Source organism: Aquila chrysaetos, chromosome 1 (assembly GCF_900496995.4).
Source record: "Aquila chrysaetos chrysaetos chromosome 1, bAquChr1.4, whole genome shotgun sequence".
Lineage (NCBI taxonomy): Eukaryota > Metazoa > Chordata > Aves > Accipitriformes > Accipitridae > Aquila > Aquila chrysaetos.
Window position 1 is genome coordinate 56,938,866 of NC_044004.1, and position 17,363 is coordinate 56,956,228.

The following is a 17,363-nucleotide window of genomic DNA, read 5'->3' on the forward strand; positions in this document are numbered from 1 at the left end:
TGTCTTTTGATCTCTGTTATAGATGCAAGGAACAAGGGAGACAGAAATTTTGTATTTTATATACTCCATATCACATACTTCATGAGTTTTCCACATTTTTCTTAGCATGACTACTGCTTTGATTTCTGGGCTAAACCCTGAATTAACGTATTTTCTACCAACTTCCCTGATCACACTATTTTGTTTCATTTAGCATTGACCAAATAATGACTTACAAAATCATTAATCATATTAATTAAGTAGGAACACTATTCAAAATTTCTTCCACTATTAGGGGGAATGCTGATACATATAAGGCAGAATCACATTTAAAGAAATCTTTGTACTTCTGTAAAACCAGGGAGATACTGGTTATATGTATGTCTCTATTGTCTTACCAATATAGCATGCTGAATAACTAATTACATGTTCTTTAATCTGACATCCTAATGTCTTCCAAAACAACACAAGAAAATGTTTTCTACATTAATATTTTCTTCAGATCCAGAGGTTTCTCAGAGTATATTAAAAAATCCTTTTATTCATGATTGAAACACAATGCTGTTTGTGAGTTAATGTAGGAGTTAGCGGATCAGCAATTTAAATCAAGAAATTTCCATGCAAGTATTCAGTGTATCTGTGCTTATTCAGGAAATGAAAGATCTGCCCTTGTGCCGTCATTGGTAGCATTGACATTCTACACTGTGTTTCCCAAACCACTGCTTTTCTGAAATCAGAATTAGAATAGCAATGATTTAGAAGCTCCTCAGGAATAACCAGTGCAAGTCAAAAGAAACTAACAAAATTAAAATATTCTTTTCTGTGTTTCCTTGTGGTTTTTTATTTTCATATTATGTGAAAACACCTGAAGCAGATAGGAAACTGGGATGAATATGAAAACCAGCCTGAATATTTTACCAATGAGAGTTTTCCAAATTTCTAGGAGAATGTCTGGATCAGTTTCAATGGTTTGTCATCAGGGATTAGTACTAATTCTGGAAGAAGCAAACTCATTGCCAAAGAATAATTATGGCCCATATACTTTTCACTATCTTTCACAGTACACATGTCCAGTTATTTGATCATCTTTGACAAGATTATTGGAGTATATCAGTGATTTCCTAAAGGTCCTCTTTGTTTCCATGGTAGGTCTCCAGTCTTCATGCCTGGTAACTACCCTTGTCCTTGTCTGTTTCAGGTTTTAAATACAGCTACAAAGTCAAACCACACCTATTCCAGCCTACATGTGTAGAAAAAATATTTTCAGAACTTTCCAGTATTGCTTTCCTCCTTGCGTCATTTATGCCTTCTAAAGGAATTGCAATAAGTAAAAGATGTACTATGGCTTTTCATCTACTCTTTCTCTACAGTTCTACCTCATGTAAAGATGGATTGGGATAGATTCAGAGACTATTTTCTGTATGGAAAATTACATAGGCAGTAATAGGCATTGCATGGCAGGACTGTGCAAAAAAAATCACTTTGTCTCATCAGCATTTGTAGATTTTGTGCTATTCTTGAGACTTTAGGTGTTGCTGTGGGCTTAGAAGTTATAAAATCAGTTTACTTTACACTCACAGAGGATGAATTATTTTGTAGGGGAGAAAGCATAAATTAGTAGGTCCTATTCTGAAGTGACACTAATATGCGATTATTGTTATTTTTCTTGAGTATGTTTGTCCTTTTGACATTTATAGATAAAAAAATTCCAAAGCTACTCATGATGTTTACTTTTTGCGTTCTCGTCTTCTGCCTTGGCTTTAGATCGTGACAACACTTCTTATACTGTTAGGTGACAGCCTGGGTCTGTGCTTCCAAATTCAGGCAGGATTTGAATTGAAATCCATTGAAATCAATGGATAAGCTGCCATTGATTTGAATCAATCCTCTTTTGGATGCATAAGTTCTGTTCCTCTGCAATTAGAAGAGTAGCACTCATTTAAAATGAAGGAAGGTGTGACATGTCCTAATTTTTACGGCACACACCTAGGTTCTAGGCAGACTTGGCCAAGATTTTTAGGTACAAACATTAGCTACAAGACAATAATAATATTCATAATATAATGCTCCTGTTAAGAATTTGTGCAAGAAATCTTCTGCATTGCTGTTTACCTGCTATGGCAAACAAATTTCATTCAAGATATTCCTACTTTTTGAAATTTCATACTTGAGAGATGGTTAATTATAGAATAGATATTTGTTTTAGCAAAAATAACTCTATTGATAGTTAACCATCAAATATGTGATAAATCCAACATCTGCCATCATAGTGGTACCCAGGCTTAAAACATTTAAATGCTATCAGAAACAGAGTGATCTAAATTTCAGTTCTGAATCATCAATTTCCATATCTAAAATTTCAAGCCTATTCATTTTGCATTGTTTTTACCGCACTTACATATTTTTTCCCACAGCATAATTAGTTCTCCTCTCCTTTACCTGCTTTTTGTTTTTTTTTCAGCTAAACTGGTGCTTTTGGTATTACATACTAACTACGCAATAGCTGTATTCGAGTACTGAGTGTCTTGTCCTGAGAGAGCAGCAGATCTCATGAAAATATACATCAGTTGGATTATTGCCCTCTATCCCCTGGTTCCCTTCTCCTCCAAAGAGTAAATACAACTTGGTAAGGAGCATAAGTTTCTATTCATGAGTCCTGTCTTTCAAATTGAGCTAGCTTGAGCGTGGGCTGCCAGATACTGTCCAAAATGCTTGATGATCTTTACCTGTAGTAGGTGATAACCCATAAACAAGCCACCATTTTCACATGCTTGTGGGACTCTTAAGGCATCCCCTCATAGCCTGGAATCATTCCTTTTAATTGCTAGTTTTCTTCAGATTGCACATTGACATTGTTTTATGTGCTATTGTCAGATTTCTATTACATTCAGATTATTCTTATTCCCAGTTATATTATTCATATTCCCAGTAGGTATCAGCAGTAATTCTCTTTGGCTAAGATAAAATTCCATTGTTTTATCTCCCTGTCTGGTGACTGCCCTTTAAAGATGTGGATTGTTTGTGTGAAATGACTCATTCAGCTGTACTGATGGAAATTTTAACTATTGGCTGGCTGAGTGAGGTAAGTCAAAGGACAAGGATCAGATGAAAAGCAGGCTACTTGTCTTTCTGTTGAAATTTGAGTGATAAGCCAACAGCCTAGCTTTTGCACAAGATAGATTACAAAAAGGTAGCAGGCAGTCATTCTAACAAACAAGATGGGGAGGAGGTGGAGGAGCCTTGACCATTCCCTCAATAATGACTTTGCGCAGGAATTACTTAGCTGACCAGAGAGTATTGACAGCTCTCTACTATTGAGCCTTTGATAACAAATCTAATTTATTCTAATTTGCCAGTACACTAACAATTACAGTGAAGTATCTAACTTGTTCCCTAAGTGGCTTTTCTTAGAAACAAAATTGCTTAATTAACATAGTGAGATATGGCTTTATAGCTGCAACTGTTACACTCACTCAAATTTGTCATGTATGTTTGGTAGCATTTTCCTAGAGAAGCCATCATTGCCATAATTAAGGATAGTGGAAAATGTGGAATGACTCTCAGTTGCAGGTTAAAAAACACCTCCATAGTCAAGCTGTCTCTGGATGTTAATCTCTGTAGCCAAAAGAAGCCCAGAAGAGAACTGAGTCCTTCCTGCACTGTTAGCTGTCATTTGCAAAGGAGGCTTAGCCACTCCTGCCTATGATTTTGTTTGCTGGAAATCCTATCTTGCCATTACTGGTACCTAAGGGTGGTAACTTGTTTGTTGATCTCTTTAGCCTTAACCTGAAGGAGCAGTCGCTAATTTTTCAGTTGGACCTTGCCTTTGATCTCTGTCCATTTTGGCCAGGGTGTTTCCATCAGGAATGAAAGCTCCTGCTAGCACAGGCTAGATGTTCCACGCTTAGGTGTAGCTCAGAAAATTAGTGAGGTGAGGAGGCTAAGTATGGGATAATGTGTATGTATGATGCAGGATATTGCCCCTATATATCCCAATTACCCATGGCTGAAAACTGTAATCTTTCATGGTGTAGCTCAGTCATTAGGGCTCATTTCCTTACGCTGTTTGATGTCCTTACATATATTTTGTATAGCAAAGTGCCAGTTACAAGGGGGAGCAGCAGACATGCTGTCTGAATTGTGCCCTGAATGGTGCTGAACACGGTGTAGAAAAAAGAGGATTGTGTGAGTAGGCCACGAATGAAAGGGAGAATGATGAGATACAGGATCTGGAGCAAAAGCAGAAGAACTGAGACGGAGGAACAGTTTGCTGAGTGCAAAAATAGGAATAGAAGTGAAACAAGAATAATGAGAAACTAATGGGAGGAGAAGCAAAGAAAGGGGAATTACAGAATAATAGCAGACAGAAATTAGGTTGAGAGAGGAGAGAATAAGAAAGAAAACTGGGTAATGTAAAGGCAAAAGACATAGGAGAAAACCCAGCACTACCGGACCAGAGATTCCAAGGTAAGTAGAAAGCACAATGTTTTGACAGTAGGGCTCTGTGGTGGCAAGCCCTTTGGCCTCTGAAGGTATATGGGAGAGAACTCCCAAAGAGCTGTTCTCTCTGTGATCAGCCAACCATAAACTGCATGCAAGGGGAACAGATGCTCCAGTGTCATCTGTCCTAATGATTGTTCTGCTTCTCCACAGTTCTTTCAAGTGGCCTGAACTTATGCAGTCCTTCTGAAGTCAGTGAAAGTGGCAAGTGCTGAAGCCCTCATGGGTCTACCATGGTCTGTGATATTTCTACACAGGCATTGGTCCTCCCCATACCTCTGTCTCTAAGAACACTAAAAGATGGTAGGCATTTGAGCAGGAGGATTTACAATGGCTACAAGCAACTAAAGACTTGTTACCCCCCTGAAAAGTGTTCTGTAGCCACACAAACATTATTCAGTGGGGTGCTGTGCCAATTTGCTTTGCAGTGTTTGGACATTTACTGTTTAGTCAGTCACCAGGCTGGAGCAATGGGACCCCTTGCCAAACAAAGGGCTCTGAACTCTCACTGAGGTCGTTTGATTTCAGGATCGGATTTCCAATGCTTTCTCACTCCAGTGGGAGCTGCTGATAATGCCACAGATAGCTTGTTCCACACAATAAAGCGGGGATGCTGAATCTAAAATACATATCAACTGAAAAGAATTAAGTCATTATGCTCATTCATGACAACAGCAGAAACCAGTATTACTCCATCCAACATAAACACTAACACTTGGAAGATAATTGCAAGATGGAATATGCATATTTATAAATTTAGGGATGTAAATATGTGCAGGTAGAAACTCAAGCCAACACTTGCAAGAATGTGGATTATTCAACACCTGCACCATGTCCTATGTATTACTCTAAAGCATTTTTAGGTAGCACTTCGGTTTCATCACTAGAATCATTAGCACATGATTTTGTTTGCTGTGATCATGCTATATCCCACTGTCATCAATTTTCTTCCAGCTTTGGCTTGTGTTGGTCTTTGTCCCTAACTAATTACTACTGAAGTCAGCAAGAGTCTTTCCATTGAACTTAATGAGAAATCGGTCAGGCTGCAAGATATAATGGCTGGTGCATCATGGTGTGCTTGCTGCAGCACTCTTCAAGACTGTTTTCTTATCTGCTGGGGTCAGAATAGATCTAGTTTCCTTCAGAACTGCTCAGTTTGGCTGGAGTCTACAATTAACTGTTTGGTACTTGTTTCTTGGGTTCATCAAATCAAGAAAATCTGTTTTCCCTGAAACGATAATAGAGACAGTCCTCATTTGAATAACATTGATAAACTCTTTAAGCTAGTGGTTATAATGACAGCATAATTATGTGGCTCTCTTACAGTTTGCAAATAACATAAGAGACAAATAGCTGGTAAGTACTATAAAAGCTTCTGAATTTTGTGTATTATGGTCTTGACAGTAGAAAAGATAAAAAAAAATAATCCTAATTTATCTTTTAGTAAAACAGCATACACTGACTAGTACAGGCAGGAAAATCTTCCCTCTTTAACACATTATTTGGAAAATTGTAGCAAAAATACATAAGACGTTTTAAACCAAAATGATGTTCAAAATTGGATCCTACAAATGCCCATCTGGAGACACAGTTGGAACCCTTTAATTATCCTAAGTGATTTGTTTCACCTGTTCACAGTGTGTTTATAAACTCAAATGGGGAAAAAAGTAATCAATTCAGCCCCAAATTGTAACAGGAAATTGGGACTTGACAAAGGAAGAGACTGAGAGAAAATCATAATTCTTGCATGTAAGTGGCTTGTCAATGGCAGATAGCAGAATGCAATTCCTTTGTGAATTCACAGATGCTGTTACTCCCTCAAAACAGGAGTTGGTTTTGAAACTTTGTATTTGGAATCAATCGGTAATTAAGAAACTTAGGTAGGGAAATTGCCATGCTTCCCTGCCCTGCTTTAAAGCATTGTTGTGGAAAATCCTAGAAAAAGGTCTCTGTCAGGTAGCTACAGTAGATTGAAGAGGATGGAATGAACTGTGAGATTTTAGAGGTATTTTTTGTATGATGAAAACCAAACCTTTAACTTTTGCATTCTTTAATCTTTATCTTCTACCTACTAGTGCAAGGCTCCATCTTTTCTTGTGGGATTGGTCTGTATTCATTCATGGAGAGTGACTTTCTCTGCAGGAGAGTGGCTATGGACATTTTTGTGGGACTAGGACTGTTGAACAAGACTGGGTTTGGTGGCCAGAAGGATCTGCAGTGAACAATGTTACTGTTACACAGTGATCATCTTAAAGCTAACAGCATAAAGAAAGAGTGAATGACAGCATGGTAGATAAACAAACACACTGTACATTTGAGAGATCAGTGGGCAATATCCCAGAGGGATAACTTGGCCTCAATTTACTCAGAGGCACATGTGCTGCTCTTGGTGAATGGCTGTCGTGCTTTGAGCAGGGAGTAACGCTGCAGTTTTTCCGAAATCAGGACTGGCATCCAATGCCTTGTTTTTGTGTACCTCTTAACAGAAACCTTAAAACAGGAATATTGGAATTCTTCAGTATAGCTGAGTTCTCATAAACAGTGCAATGCTTTCTACTTGAGGAACATTTTGGTAGCTGACAACGGGCTAGATTTCTCTAAGTATGTAATTGATTTTATGCAATGTATTCTATACCTATGCATATTGATAGAAAAGCGATAACAATTTTCTTTGGCCTGTCCCATAAAATGATGGACTAACTGACTTGCCCTGACAGAAGGGCTTCTGTTTCTCCTATTCTTTGAATACTATCTACCTGGGCTATCAAGGACAAATGTCAATGCAAAGTCGGCAAAACCAGCTCCATCTGCACAGACCACAACCCACTCTGTTACTGCTTAGATTTCTGACACTGTCATCTGAATGGCTTCCTTCTTGTTTCTGCAGTTATTATGAAATAATTTTATTTTAGGTAAACATGTGAATTTCTCTCCTGGTTGGTAAATCAGTCAGAAATACATGCATATAGGCAATAATATTCAAGAAAAAAACCCAAACAAACAACCCAACTGTGAGAGACTGAAAGAGTTAATGTCTCAAACACTGTGGCGGGGCAAGTTCCACTTAACGACTAACTCTGCATAACAAGGAACTCCGCCTGGCAAGGAACCCCAGGTGAAAAGAAGCCCATCAGCAACAAGAGGAGGAGGGTCTGCTGGAGGGTGCACAGCTCCCTGTTCTGATACCCTGTTCTGATGTGCTGAGCAGGGCAGCTCACCATGCAGGGAAGGGAAAGTTATTCCCCAAATTACCCCCAAGCCCAAAGGCTCACAAGCCGCTCATGACACCTAATTAGCCCAATGCTCACCCGAAGGAGGGGCAGGGATGATAAAAGGACACAAACTGAAGCCCCAGGCGCGCACACCCACCGCAACCGGACCCCTCGGCTGCCTGAACCAACGCTGGACCCAGGACCGGTGAAATCTTTCTCCTCTCCCTCTCCTTTTCCTCATCCGTAATCCCTGCACCTCATCCCTTTAGACATAAACCGTTGACCAAGTCTGGGACTAAGAGCGGGTCCAGCCGCCCCTAGGCTGCTCTGTGAGAAGGAGTCTAGAAAGCAAGGGGGTCCGCTCTGAACCTCATGACTCAATGGGAGGGATATCCTTATTGTCTTCCCTGAACTGATTCCCAGATAAGCAAGGCCTGTAGTATATGTTTGGTGATGTATGGTTAGCACATGTTACACAGTTTACTGGCATAGTTTCATGCCAATTTTTGTTGTGAGCATCCCAGTTTTGGTGGTCAGCACGGCAATTCTTGTTGTGAGCGAATAAAAGGTGAGTTTTGTGAGTTAAAGGATCCCTGGTCTCATTTTACCTTAATCCTGACCTGGCAATCAGCAAACCTGAGTCATTGTCCTGGGAAATTGGGATGTGACACTAACCCTTGGCTATCTTTGAAAAGTACTGCAGGCTACATTACACAGTAAAGCACAGATACATCTTTTAATAATTTTCATTAAGCTATAAATAAGGGCACTGAGAAAATGTATTCAAGGCTAAGACTGTCTAAAATGAGCTTCTCATTTGAACATATAGTTCAAACTTGTCAGATGTTGTTTCCTGCCTGGAACAAGAAGACTTAGGGTTAATCACTGTTGTAAATGTTGCTTATACTCCTCAAGATATTGGTGTATCCACCTGATTTTTTTCATTGCATCTTTTGAAAGCACCTTGTTAAATAGAATAGTTACTCAATGCAACACAAGAAGAAAAATAGCTTAGGCCTGTATTTATTCCCAAACTGCCTCAGTATGTTATCAATAACATAACTCTGGCATGACTTTTGACCCAAAACCAAAAAGATGCTGTCTTTTTGCCTGATCATTATGAGTTTGTACCATAACAAGAAATGGATTATTTTTCCTATGTCTCTGACAGTCTGAATCTTGTAGCCATTGTATCAGGATGTTTTGTAGAAACTATTTCACTTCTTTTCTCAGAAAGAAAGAGAATTTGTCAAACCCAGAAAATCATTTTAGGCCCCCAAGTCATAAAGAGTCCTTTATGTTTCACCTCTTGATTTTTGAACCCTTAATGTTCTCCTGTTCAACTTTTTCTCTCCAGTTCTGAGAACTCGTACTTTTCAGAGGGCAGCCTGGATACTGGAATGCAGAAATATGATGTGCTCCATCTTAAAATACAAATTGAGAAATACAGAGAAACAGGGACAGTATGTCCTGTTTGAATTCTACAGTTTGACTGGCAAAGTAATAATAGTAATAATAGTGATAATTTTAAAAGCATATCTTGCATTTTTCCCTTCATGATATGCAGTGACCAAGGCTGATTCATGAAGTCATGATTATGGAGTCATCCATTAGATTGGAAAAAAAGTGGTATTGAACTTTAGTTTGGGAGTAGGGCAGGTAGTGTTTCGTGTAGTTATGTGACGCCAGAGGCAGGTAAATGTAACTAACAATAAAATGGCATCTTGTGGAAAAAACAGAACAGTGAGTTTACAGAAAGCCCCTTCACCCATTTCTTCAGATGAAAATATTCTCTGATATGAAGGGGAGATCTCTCTGGGGAAAATAGCCTGTAAAGCACAAGAAACCAGAAAAGGAATCCATCTAGCTTTTTGTTTTTCTTGTTCCTGTGTTCATCTCTCTCTCCCTGGTCTTCAGTGCAAATTATGTCTTCTTTTGCATGGAAACCATTTACTTTGAGACAAGAGTTTGAGGGAAGGGGAGTGAGAGAGGGGCCAAAGGCTGCAGTTCTGTTTGGGCTGAACTCTGTGCAGGGGATGGCAGCTGGCTGGGAAATGCAAGTTTCCTGCCTGCCATTGCTTCAACCTCCTCTATTCACTGGTGAGCCAAGCACAAAACACTTGGTGCCAAGAACATGTACAAGAATGCAAATACCAGTATACGTCTTCCTGGTGTGCATCTTTTGCTGATGCTACTACCATACGACCACAACAGAGGGTCATGCCCTCTGCACTCCATATCCTAACCTGTTAGACATATCTGAGATAATTTTTTCACATACTCATTTCCCTATACTTCGGTGTTTCTGAGCACACAGGACAGGTAACAAATACTTAACTCCCAATTCAGATAATGTTATTCTACATCAAAGATGGTCACGTATAGTTTGGCAGGAGTATCAGTTCAAAATGTTTATGGCACATGAAGGCCTTGAGCATTTTGTCCCAGGAATAGGAACTCATGCAGAGACAGATACCAAAATGTATTCTATGGGAAAGATAATACATTTTTCAAGGCGCCAACTACCTACTTCAGAATTTCAGTAACAGATTCATTTATAGGTCTTGTGGTACTACTTTGTGACAATAATAACTGCTCTTATAGCATACACTTGAAGAGAATGAAGAGCCTAAGTGATATTTTGAGGATCTGAGTGTGTACACATGATGAATTTAGGTTTCATTTGATAAATTGAATTGTGTTTATGCCTCATAACTGTCTTCTGTTACAAGCTTGTATCATATTACTTATGCTGGAGTGTAATGAGTGTATAGAGGGTTTATTAACAGCCACCAGTAACTGAACAATGTCACAGAAAAATAGAAAACTGACCCAGTATATGTGTGCTTCTGTAGACATATTAGAAGTCTAAGAAATAAGGTGGGAAACCAGAATGACAAGTTTTGAATAAGGATCCTTGTTGGTGTAATAGGCATACTAAAAACTAGGTAGGAGGAATGTAACACTGTAATACTAAGGTTCATAAAAAAAGAGAGGAGATTGTGCAAGAGGAGGAACAAAACTGAATGTTAAATACAGTTTAAAATCAAGTCAAGTAAACCAAATGTATTAATGAATAATACAGAATTTTATGGTTTGAAACTCCAAGCATGACTCTGAAAAAATAAACTTCAGAATTATACACTCAACTAATTCACAGTAATAATGGTGACATGCCAAAAGAAATTAGAAAGGCTGTGATAGCAGGTAATGCAATGATAATAGAAGGTATCAGTGACTTCTGTGCAGACATAAAATATATTCTTGGTCAACATTAATGACTGCTTTATGGAGCATCTATGAGGAGAAGCCCAAAGTAAACAAGAAGCTCTTGAGTTGGTCCTGAACAGTGTCTATGGTCAGGCTTAAATGTTATTATTCTTTGAATAGCATCTAGAGTATGGCTGGTTTTAACATCTCTGCGGAAACAATAAAAGCCCCCCAAAGCTGCTATGATAGTGTTTCATTTAAAAAGGGGGAACTATAAAAACTTGAGGAAGCTTACTAAAAAGAAATGAGAAGGGCAACCAAAAGGAAACAGAGACTGCTAATAACAAGAATCAATCATATTCTGAAACACGGAGATTCTCTAATTATCTAATCTTTCATTACTGAAGGTTAATTTGATTTTGAGTCTGGTGTTCAGCAAAGTCAATGTAGGGGTGTTGGGAAGGAGAAACCTGGGCCCATGCCTCTTGGATTCTGATACTCATTCTGCTGCAAATTGTTTGATTATTTGATTTTTCAATCAAATTTTTAAAAACATCCATCCTTATGTCAACGTGTTAACCATGTCAACAACACGATGCTGTGTAGTCATACTTAAGTGAGCTGTCTGGGGTACCAGAAGTAAGAGTGCTAATATACCTGTCTTTGAGCTCTAATTTTAATAGCCTTACTCCTTCTAAAAATAGAGTCACAGACACAGTTCTGTGGAATAAATACGAATCGGAAGTTTCATAACAGCTCTGTTGGACTAGACAAATATGAAGTTCTGTATCTGCCTGTAGGTCAAAAAAAAAGGGCATTTCATTCCATCAGAAGGACCAAAAAAGGGGTAAAAGATGAAGTTATTGTTGAAATCATAATGGGACTTTCGGACATGATCAGGTTTTAAGTTTTAAAAGTGGTGATTTACTTTGACAATCTCCTGATTTGAAGTTAATTATTGGACTTTCATTATTAATGGCTCACTGGGGCAGGAAACTGTAACAGCTTCAGAGTTTATATCAGCACAACATGTGAAGAAAGTTTTGTGATTAAAAAAAAGTGCATGAAAATGGAATTCTCTTTAACACTGGACTTTCTTTTGTCATTCTTCTATTGCAGTACCTTTGACTCTGCAAGTAGCTGAACTGAAAAATGGGCTGGGATTTTTGCAGAGTATAGGGCTAGGATAGATGGGTAACATTTGGCAGAATCTGATCTTTAGAAAGGATTAGGTCAAATCCATTGTTTTTCTCTTTCATAATAATTTGTTTAAAAAAACTTACATAGGTCTTTTGGATGCTGTTATGTTGACCCATGTTGAACAGCAGTAAGCCTTGTAGGCCATTTTGCAGTAATGCAGAACATTGGTGTATCGTAAATGTAAATTTATTTGCATTTGTATGAAATACTGGCGTATATATGTCATTCTTTTCAATTACTTTTGCATATAAGGAAATCTAATATATATGTAATAGCTCTTCAAAGACCAAAAGTTTGCTTGCATGCTAGGAAGAAAAGAAATGGTAAGATGTGCATAGGATCAGCAGCTACTCACCATCACTGTTAGAATACCTTGTTTAATTCCAAAGCAGTTGCTTTTACAAAGAGTTAAACTTGTTGATAGGAGGAAATCATTACAGAATTGCTGAGAGAACAATAACTGAGAAAGTCATACTGTAGATGTGCTAATAACAGGAAAAAATGCATAAAAATATACTAAGTTCTCTACTGAAGGCATGTTATTTTATGCTATATTGCTACATCTCCAAACTTCCGCTTTAACCATCAGATATCTGTATAGAATTTCTAGGCCTACACACAAAACTGATTGTATAACGAGGCAATCTTGGGATTGGAAATTAATTGCCAGCCTACATGAACCACCTCTTTTGCATGCTAAGGACTAGTAGGAAGGGACAGTGGGTCTTCGATGGCCAGGGCCAGATGGCTTAAATTCTGCCTACGTTGCTGTGTTTAATATGTCCAAGAACTGTACCACAGCCAGTAGTTACAGATGGAGTTAAGACATCCCTTTAGGATCATGCACTGGCCAGTGGCAAGGGCATATCAGCTCCAGAACTATCCCCTATTCAGTTTATCTTAGGCTATTTTAAAAGTTTATCCCCATAAGATAGCCAAAGGAACTATTGCACTGGAAGCAATGTCACTATACTGTGCAGCATGAGCTACAGAAGAACGAATGAATGCCTGTGAAGCAGTACAGCGTAAAATCTGTGCTGTTTCTGATACCTGAGCTGGCTTAGTTCAAGCTACCTGTGGCATCTCTGCAGCAGACTGCAAACAGCCTGTTGGAAAAGAAGCAGAAGGCAGGGGAAAAAGACCACCAGGAAAGGGTGGTCAGAAATGTGAATAAACCCACATAAATTTGAGTCTATGTTCAATGACCAGGTGGTCATACAGCAGTCTTGGATAATTCCATCATCAGCTCCAGATGCAGCGCACCCCACTGCAGGAGCTGCCTACTCCACAGAAATCTGTGTCATTCCAGTAATTTCACAGTGCACACAACTGAGACAACATGGCCTACAGAATCACATGTGAAAGGAAACATGTACTGCCTGTACATTACTGTGCTCAGTGATGTCTAGAATTGCAACGACTCATTCATACTCTGTGAACATCTGGATGTTCTAAAATGATCAATGGAGCATATCATGACATACTTTTTAGTGAGTTGCAAGGCAAGACCTTTCAGTATTTTGGGATGCTAACAATTTCTACTAGAAAATCATCTGATCGTTTCAGTTCCCTCAGTAGCTTTAACCTAATTTGTAGCTTTTCTTTTTTTAATTTTTAAATTAACATGAATATTTAAGAATGAGTTTACTGGGTCAAAACTAAAGTGGTGTGTCCTGTCTGAAGCACTGGCTGAACTTTTACAGAAGGCAAATGGGAGCCAAAGTTTTAAAAAATGTCCACCCAGCAGATCTGTGCCCTGGAATAGGGCAGTCTGTACATCCAAGGACATTTGTTGGGATTCACTTTGACCCTCAGTTTTCCTCTTGACTCTGTAGAAGTGTTCTGCAGAGGTAGCCGGGAAATGGTTAAAGGTACTGAATGCATCAGGTGTGATTTGGTATAAAAGGAAAAGGAATAGCAGTGTGAATAGGGAAGGAGGGATAGACTGCTCTTCTGTTTGTTTTACATGATGCTCCTTGGTACTACAGAGAGCTCACCTAAACAGAGCTGTGGTATTTTTCACTGTGCTCCCCCCAAGGGAAGATTTTGATTTGTTTTGGGGGGCAGGTGAACTTGGAAGATGTGGTGGGGAGGAAATTGTGATTTATTCAGGGGATTTTCAGACAAGAAATAGATCAGTGAATAACAGTACTAATTGACTCACTTCTGAGTCAACTTAGCACCATTGCCTCACATTGCTAAACCAAGGAAAACATTTCCAATATATTTGATTCTGACCATTGCACTTCAGTCAGTGTGGAGCAGAGCTATTCTTCTCTCACTCTAGAAGGGCAGCCTTTGGATTCCCAAGGAACTGTATTCACATTCATTTCCAGTTTCCTAGCATAAATTTAGGAACTTTCAAGGCAGTAAGTACTACACCTCTGCAGATGTTTTTGTCAGAAAAATGAAAAAACCTTACTCAGAGCATCCTAGTAACTGCTCGGCTAATGACATGATCAGCTGCAGCAATAACAGTTAAATCCCCAGCATCAACTACAAAACTTTTATCTTTCTGAAAAATCTCAAGCTAGATGAGAATCTTAAGCTAAATCCAAATTGACAATGGAAGAAATCTTTGCCTGGTTAAAGATAGTATCACTGGCTTTACACTACCTCCTCCATTATTAGTGGGCAGTAAGAGTTGGGAACAAAATAAATCACTGGCGGGAGGAAAGTGTACTGATTTCCTCCTGTCTTCACCCATCCCCAGAGCAGAGAGGTAGAAGAGTTGCTAAGAATCTCATTTTCTCTTTCATTTTTAGCTTTACAGAACAGAAATGTGTCTGGCTGAGAATGCCACCTAAAATTTGCAATTAGTAGGGCCAACAGAAAAGCATTATTATGAACTTGTCCACAGCACAGAAAAAAGGTACAACAACATGTTTCCCAATCTTTGTACCTGGAAATGAGAAATAACATTTCAGAAGATGGATTGAATGATATAAAATCCTAACTACTGTCATCTGAAAGTGCTGTAGTTCTGCCAAGTCAATTCAGGCAAGATGCATAACGTGATTTGAATACGTAGAAAGGAGTTTTGTGGGTAATTTCAGTGCATTGCTAAAAGGAATAAAAGAACTGAAGCACAAAACGATCTGTTTTTCTGAATGAAAATTCAGGAATTTATTGGATTTCCAAAGCATGGGGTAAGTTATCTCTCCAGTACAGCAAATGTGAAAATGATCATAAAGAAAGGAATGTTTCCTAGGGGAGACTCACAGCACCTTCTGAGAAAGATGGTCCATCAAAGCATCTCTGTCAGAAATCTGACAACTACATCTCCCCTTTACTCTATGGAGACTACAGCTGTCCTATTCCGTTATTGCCAAGAGCACAAAGGTAAAGTTTTTCCCCATCCTGTTTTCTTTCACAGTCACAAAGGCTTGTTTTGCTGCAAGTAATCAGAAAAAAATCAACCACTTTAAAACCATGTTCTTACCAGACCTCTGGATATCTACAGATGGCAATGTAAATAGTCTCATTAGTTAAAATCAGGAGGAACCAAGCAGCTCAGAGCTGTCTGTGAGAAGAGCTATTAAAAACAGAGTCTGAAGTGATTTCTGAGGAGGAGGCAAATGCCTCTGCCTGCTGCAGAAATACAGAGGAGGGAAATTTGAAATCCTTTCCCTTCACACACAATCTCTACAACTCCTTAACAGTATGAATTAGATGACTTTGAGGGACAGATACTGTTTTCACAGGTGGGGAAGCAAAACCCTGAGCAATGGCTGCTGTTACAGAATTAGTATTAAAAAGGTGGAGCATAGAGACCAGCTGAAGTCAAACAGAGAGAGGAAGTGTTTGTTGTAAAAGAAAGTGAGACAGTAAAACCAATGAAAGGCTGAAGGAGAAAGACCAAAGACAGAGAGAAAAACAGTGTGTTAGGGAGAGAGATCTTAAAGTACAGAGGAGCACAATCGATGAACTATTGAGGGCTCTGCCTCTCATCACTTCATGATTGTTATCTCTGTATTTTTATTTCAATAGAGAATCTGATCTCAATCTCTCGCCCCTAAACTTCTCCTCTCTTTTCTCACCTGTCCACAGCTATTGCTGTCATGGAGTAGATGCTGGCGAAGACAGCTGTGATTGGGAAGAAGTTGTGGAAGCGGCAGTAAGCCTCTCCAAAGTACCACTCGCTGTGCAGCGCGTAGATGAAGTTGATGAGAGTATTGAAAGCAGCCATGGAGGCATCGGAGAAGGCCAGGTTCACCAGGAAGTAATTGGTCACCGTCCTCATGCGCTTGTGAGCCAGGATGATCCAGATGACAATGAGATTTCCAAAAACGGCCACTGCCACCACACCACCATAAGCCAGAGACCACAGGGCGATGCGCCAAGAGGGTTGCACAAACTGATTGGAGAAGTTGGCTGCTGAGGATGCTACAGGGGGAGAAGCGTTTCCAGCTGGCGCTCCCAGCGCCTGTCCCCAGGGATTGCCCGCGGCAGCAAGGCTCACGTTCCAGTTGGCTGTGGGGACAGAAGTCATCTTGGACGTTCCTCTCCTCTCTTCCAGGAACGATGCGCCTCTCCCACCTGCCTCTCCTAACCCTCTAAATTCCCCACCAACAGATAAGAAGAGGAAAGAAAGAAAAAAGGAAGTAAGGCAGCACAGCAGGTACTGGGAAGGAGAGATCTGTCAGAAAAAGCTTTGGCTACACTGTTCAAACTGTTAGAAATGCTGTACCAGCTGAGTCAGGAGAGCTACCTCCGGGTGGAACAGCATCCCATTCCTCCTCTGTACGGCCACCTCTTGCTTTTGGTTTTGCTGAAGGAGAAGGGGACTGGGAGGCAAGGCACGTTTTATAGGCTTGTGAGTTCCCAGCGTCATGAAGGGAGTGGAGCGATAAGCTCCATCAGCGGGTAAGATAACACCTCTTTCTCTCTGTTCTCCCTCCTCCCCTTTTATTTCATTCATTACCAGCAGCAGGCACTTTCAGGAGCTGTGGAGAGTGCCACGGGGAAAATGATTTCTCGCCTTGTTTTTGTTCAGAGATTTGTTTTATATTGCCTTTCTTTACGTTTCATTATTATGCTTCCTTTTTAAATAGTCTTTTTGCCCTGTCTTTGCGGGGCTAATTAGCTGGCTTAGTTGAACATCCCAGGACTGAGACTGCTTTTTATTAATGCTGTTTCCAGGTGAATTCATGAATTTATTCCAGATGAGTTCAGATCTGCTTTTTTGCTGCCGTCTTTTCATTTAGTACATGCTTCACTTTTAACCATTCTGTTAACTACAGATTTGGAATAGTGACCTCT

The 17,363-nt window shown here is 39.5% G+C and overlaps 1 protein-coding gene across 3 annotated transcripts in view; it reads right to left on the reverse strand.

The window, feature by feature from the left end:
• TACR3 (tachykinin receptor 3) overlaps window positions 1-16,595 on the reverse strand; it is a 43,460-nt gene extending 26,865 nt beyond the window's left edge. For all 3 annotated transcript variants that reach the window (XM_030014806.2, XM_030014797.2, XM_030014816.2), the window contains exon 1: window positions 16,142-16,595. In XM_030014806.2, the coding sequence (XP_029870666.1) occupies window positions 16,142-16,593 (452 nt within the window). In that variant the 5' untranslated portion in view covers window positions 16,594-16,595. The remainder of the gene's footprint in view (window positions 1-16,141) is intronic.
• Between the last annotated feature and the right edge of the window lie 768 nt (window positions 16,596-17,363).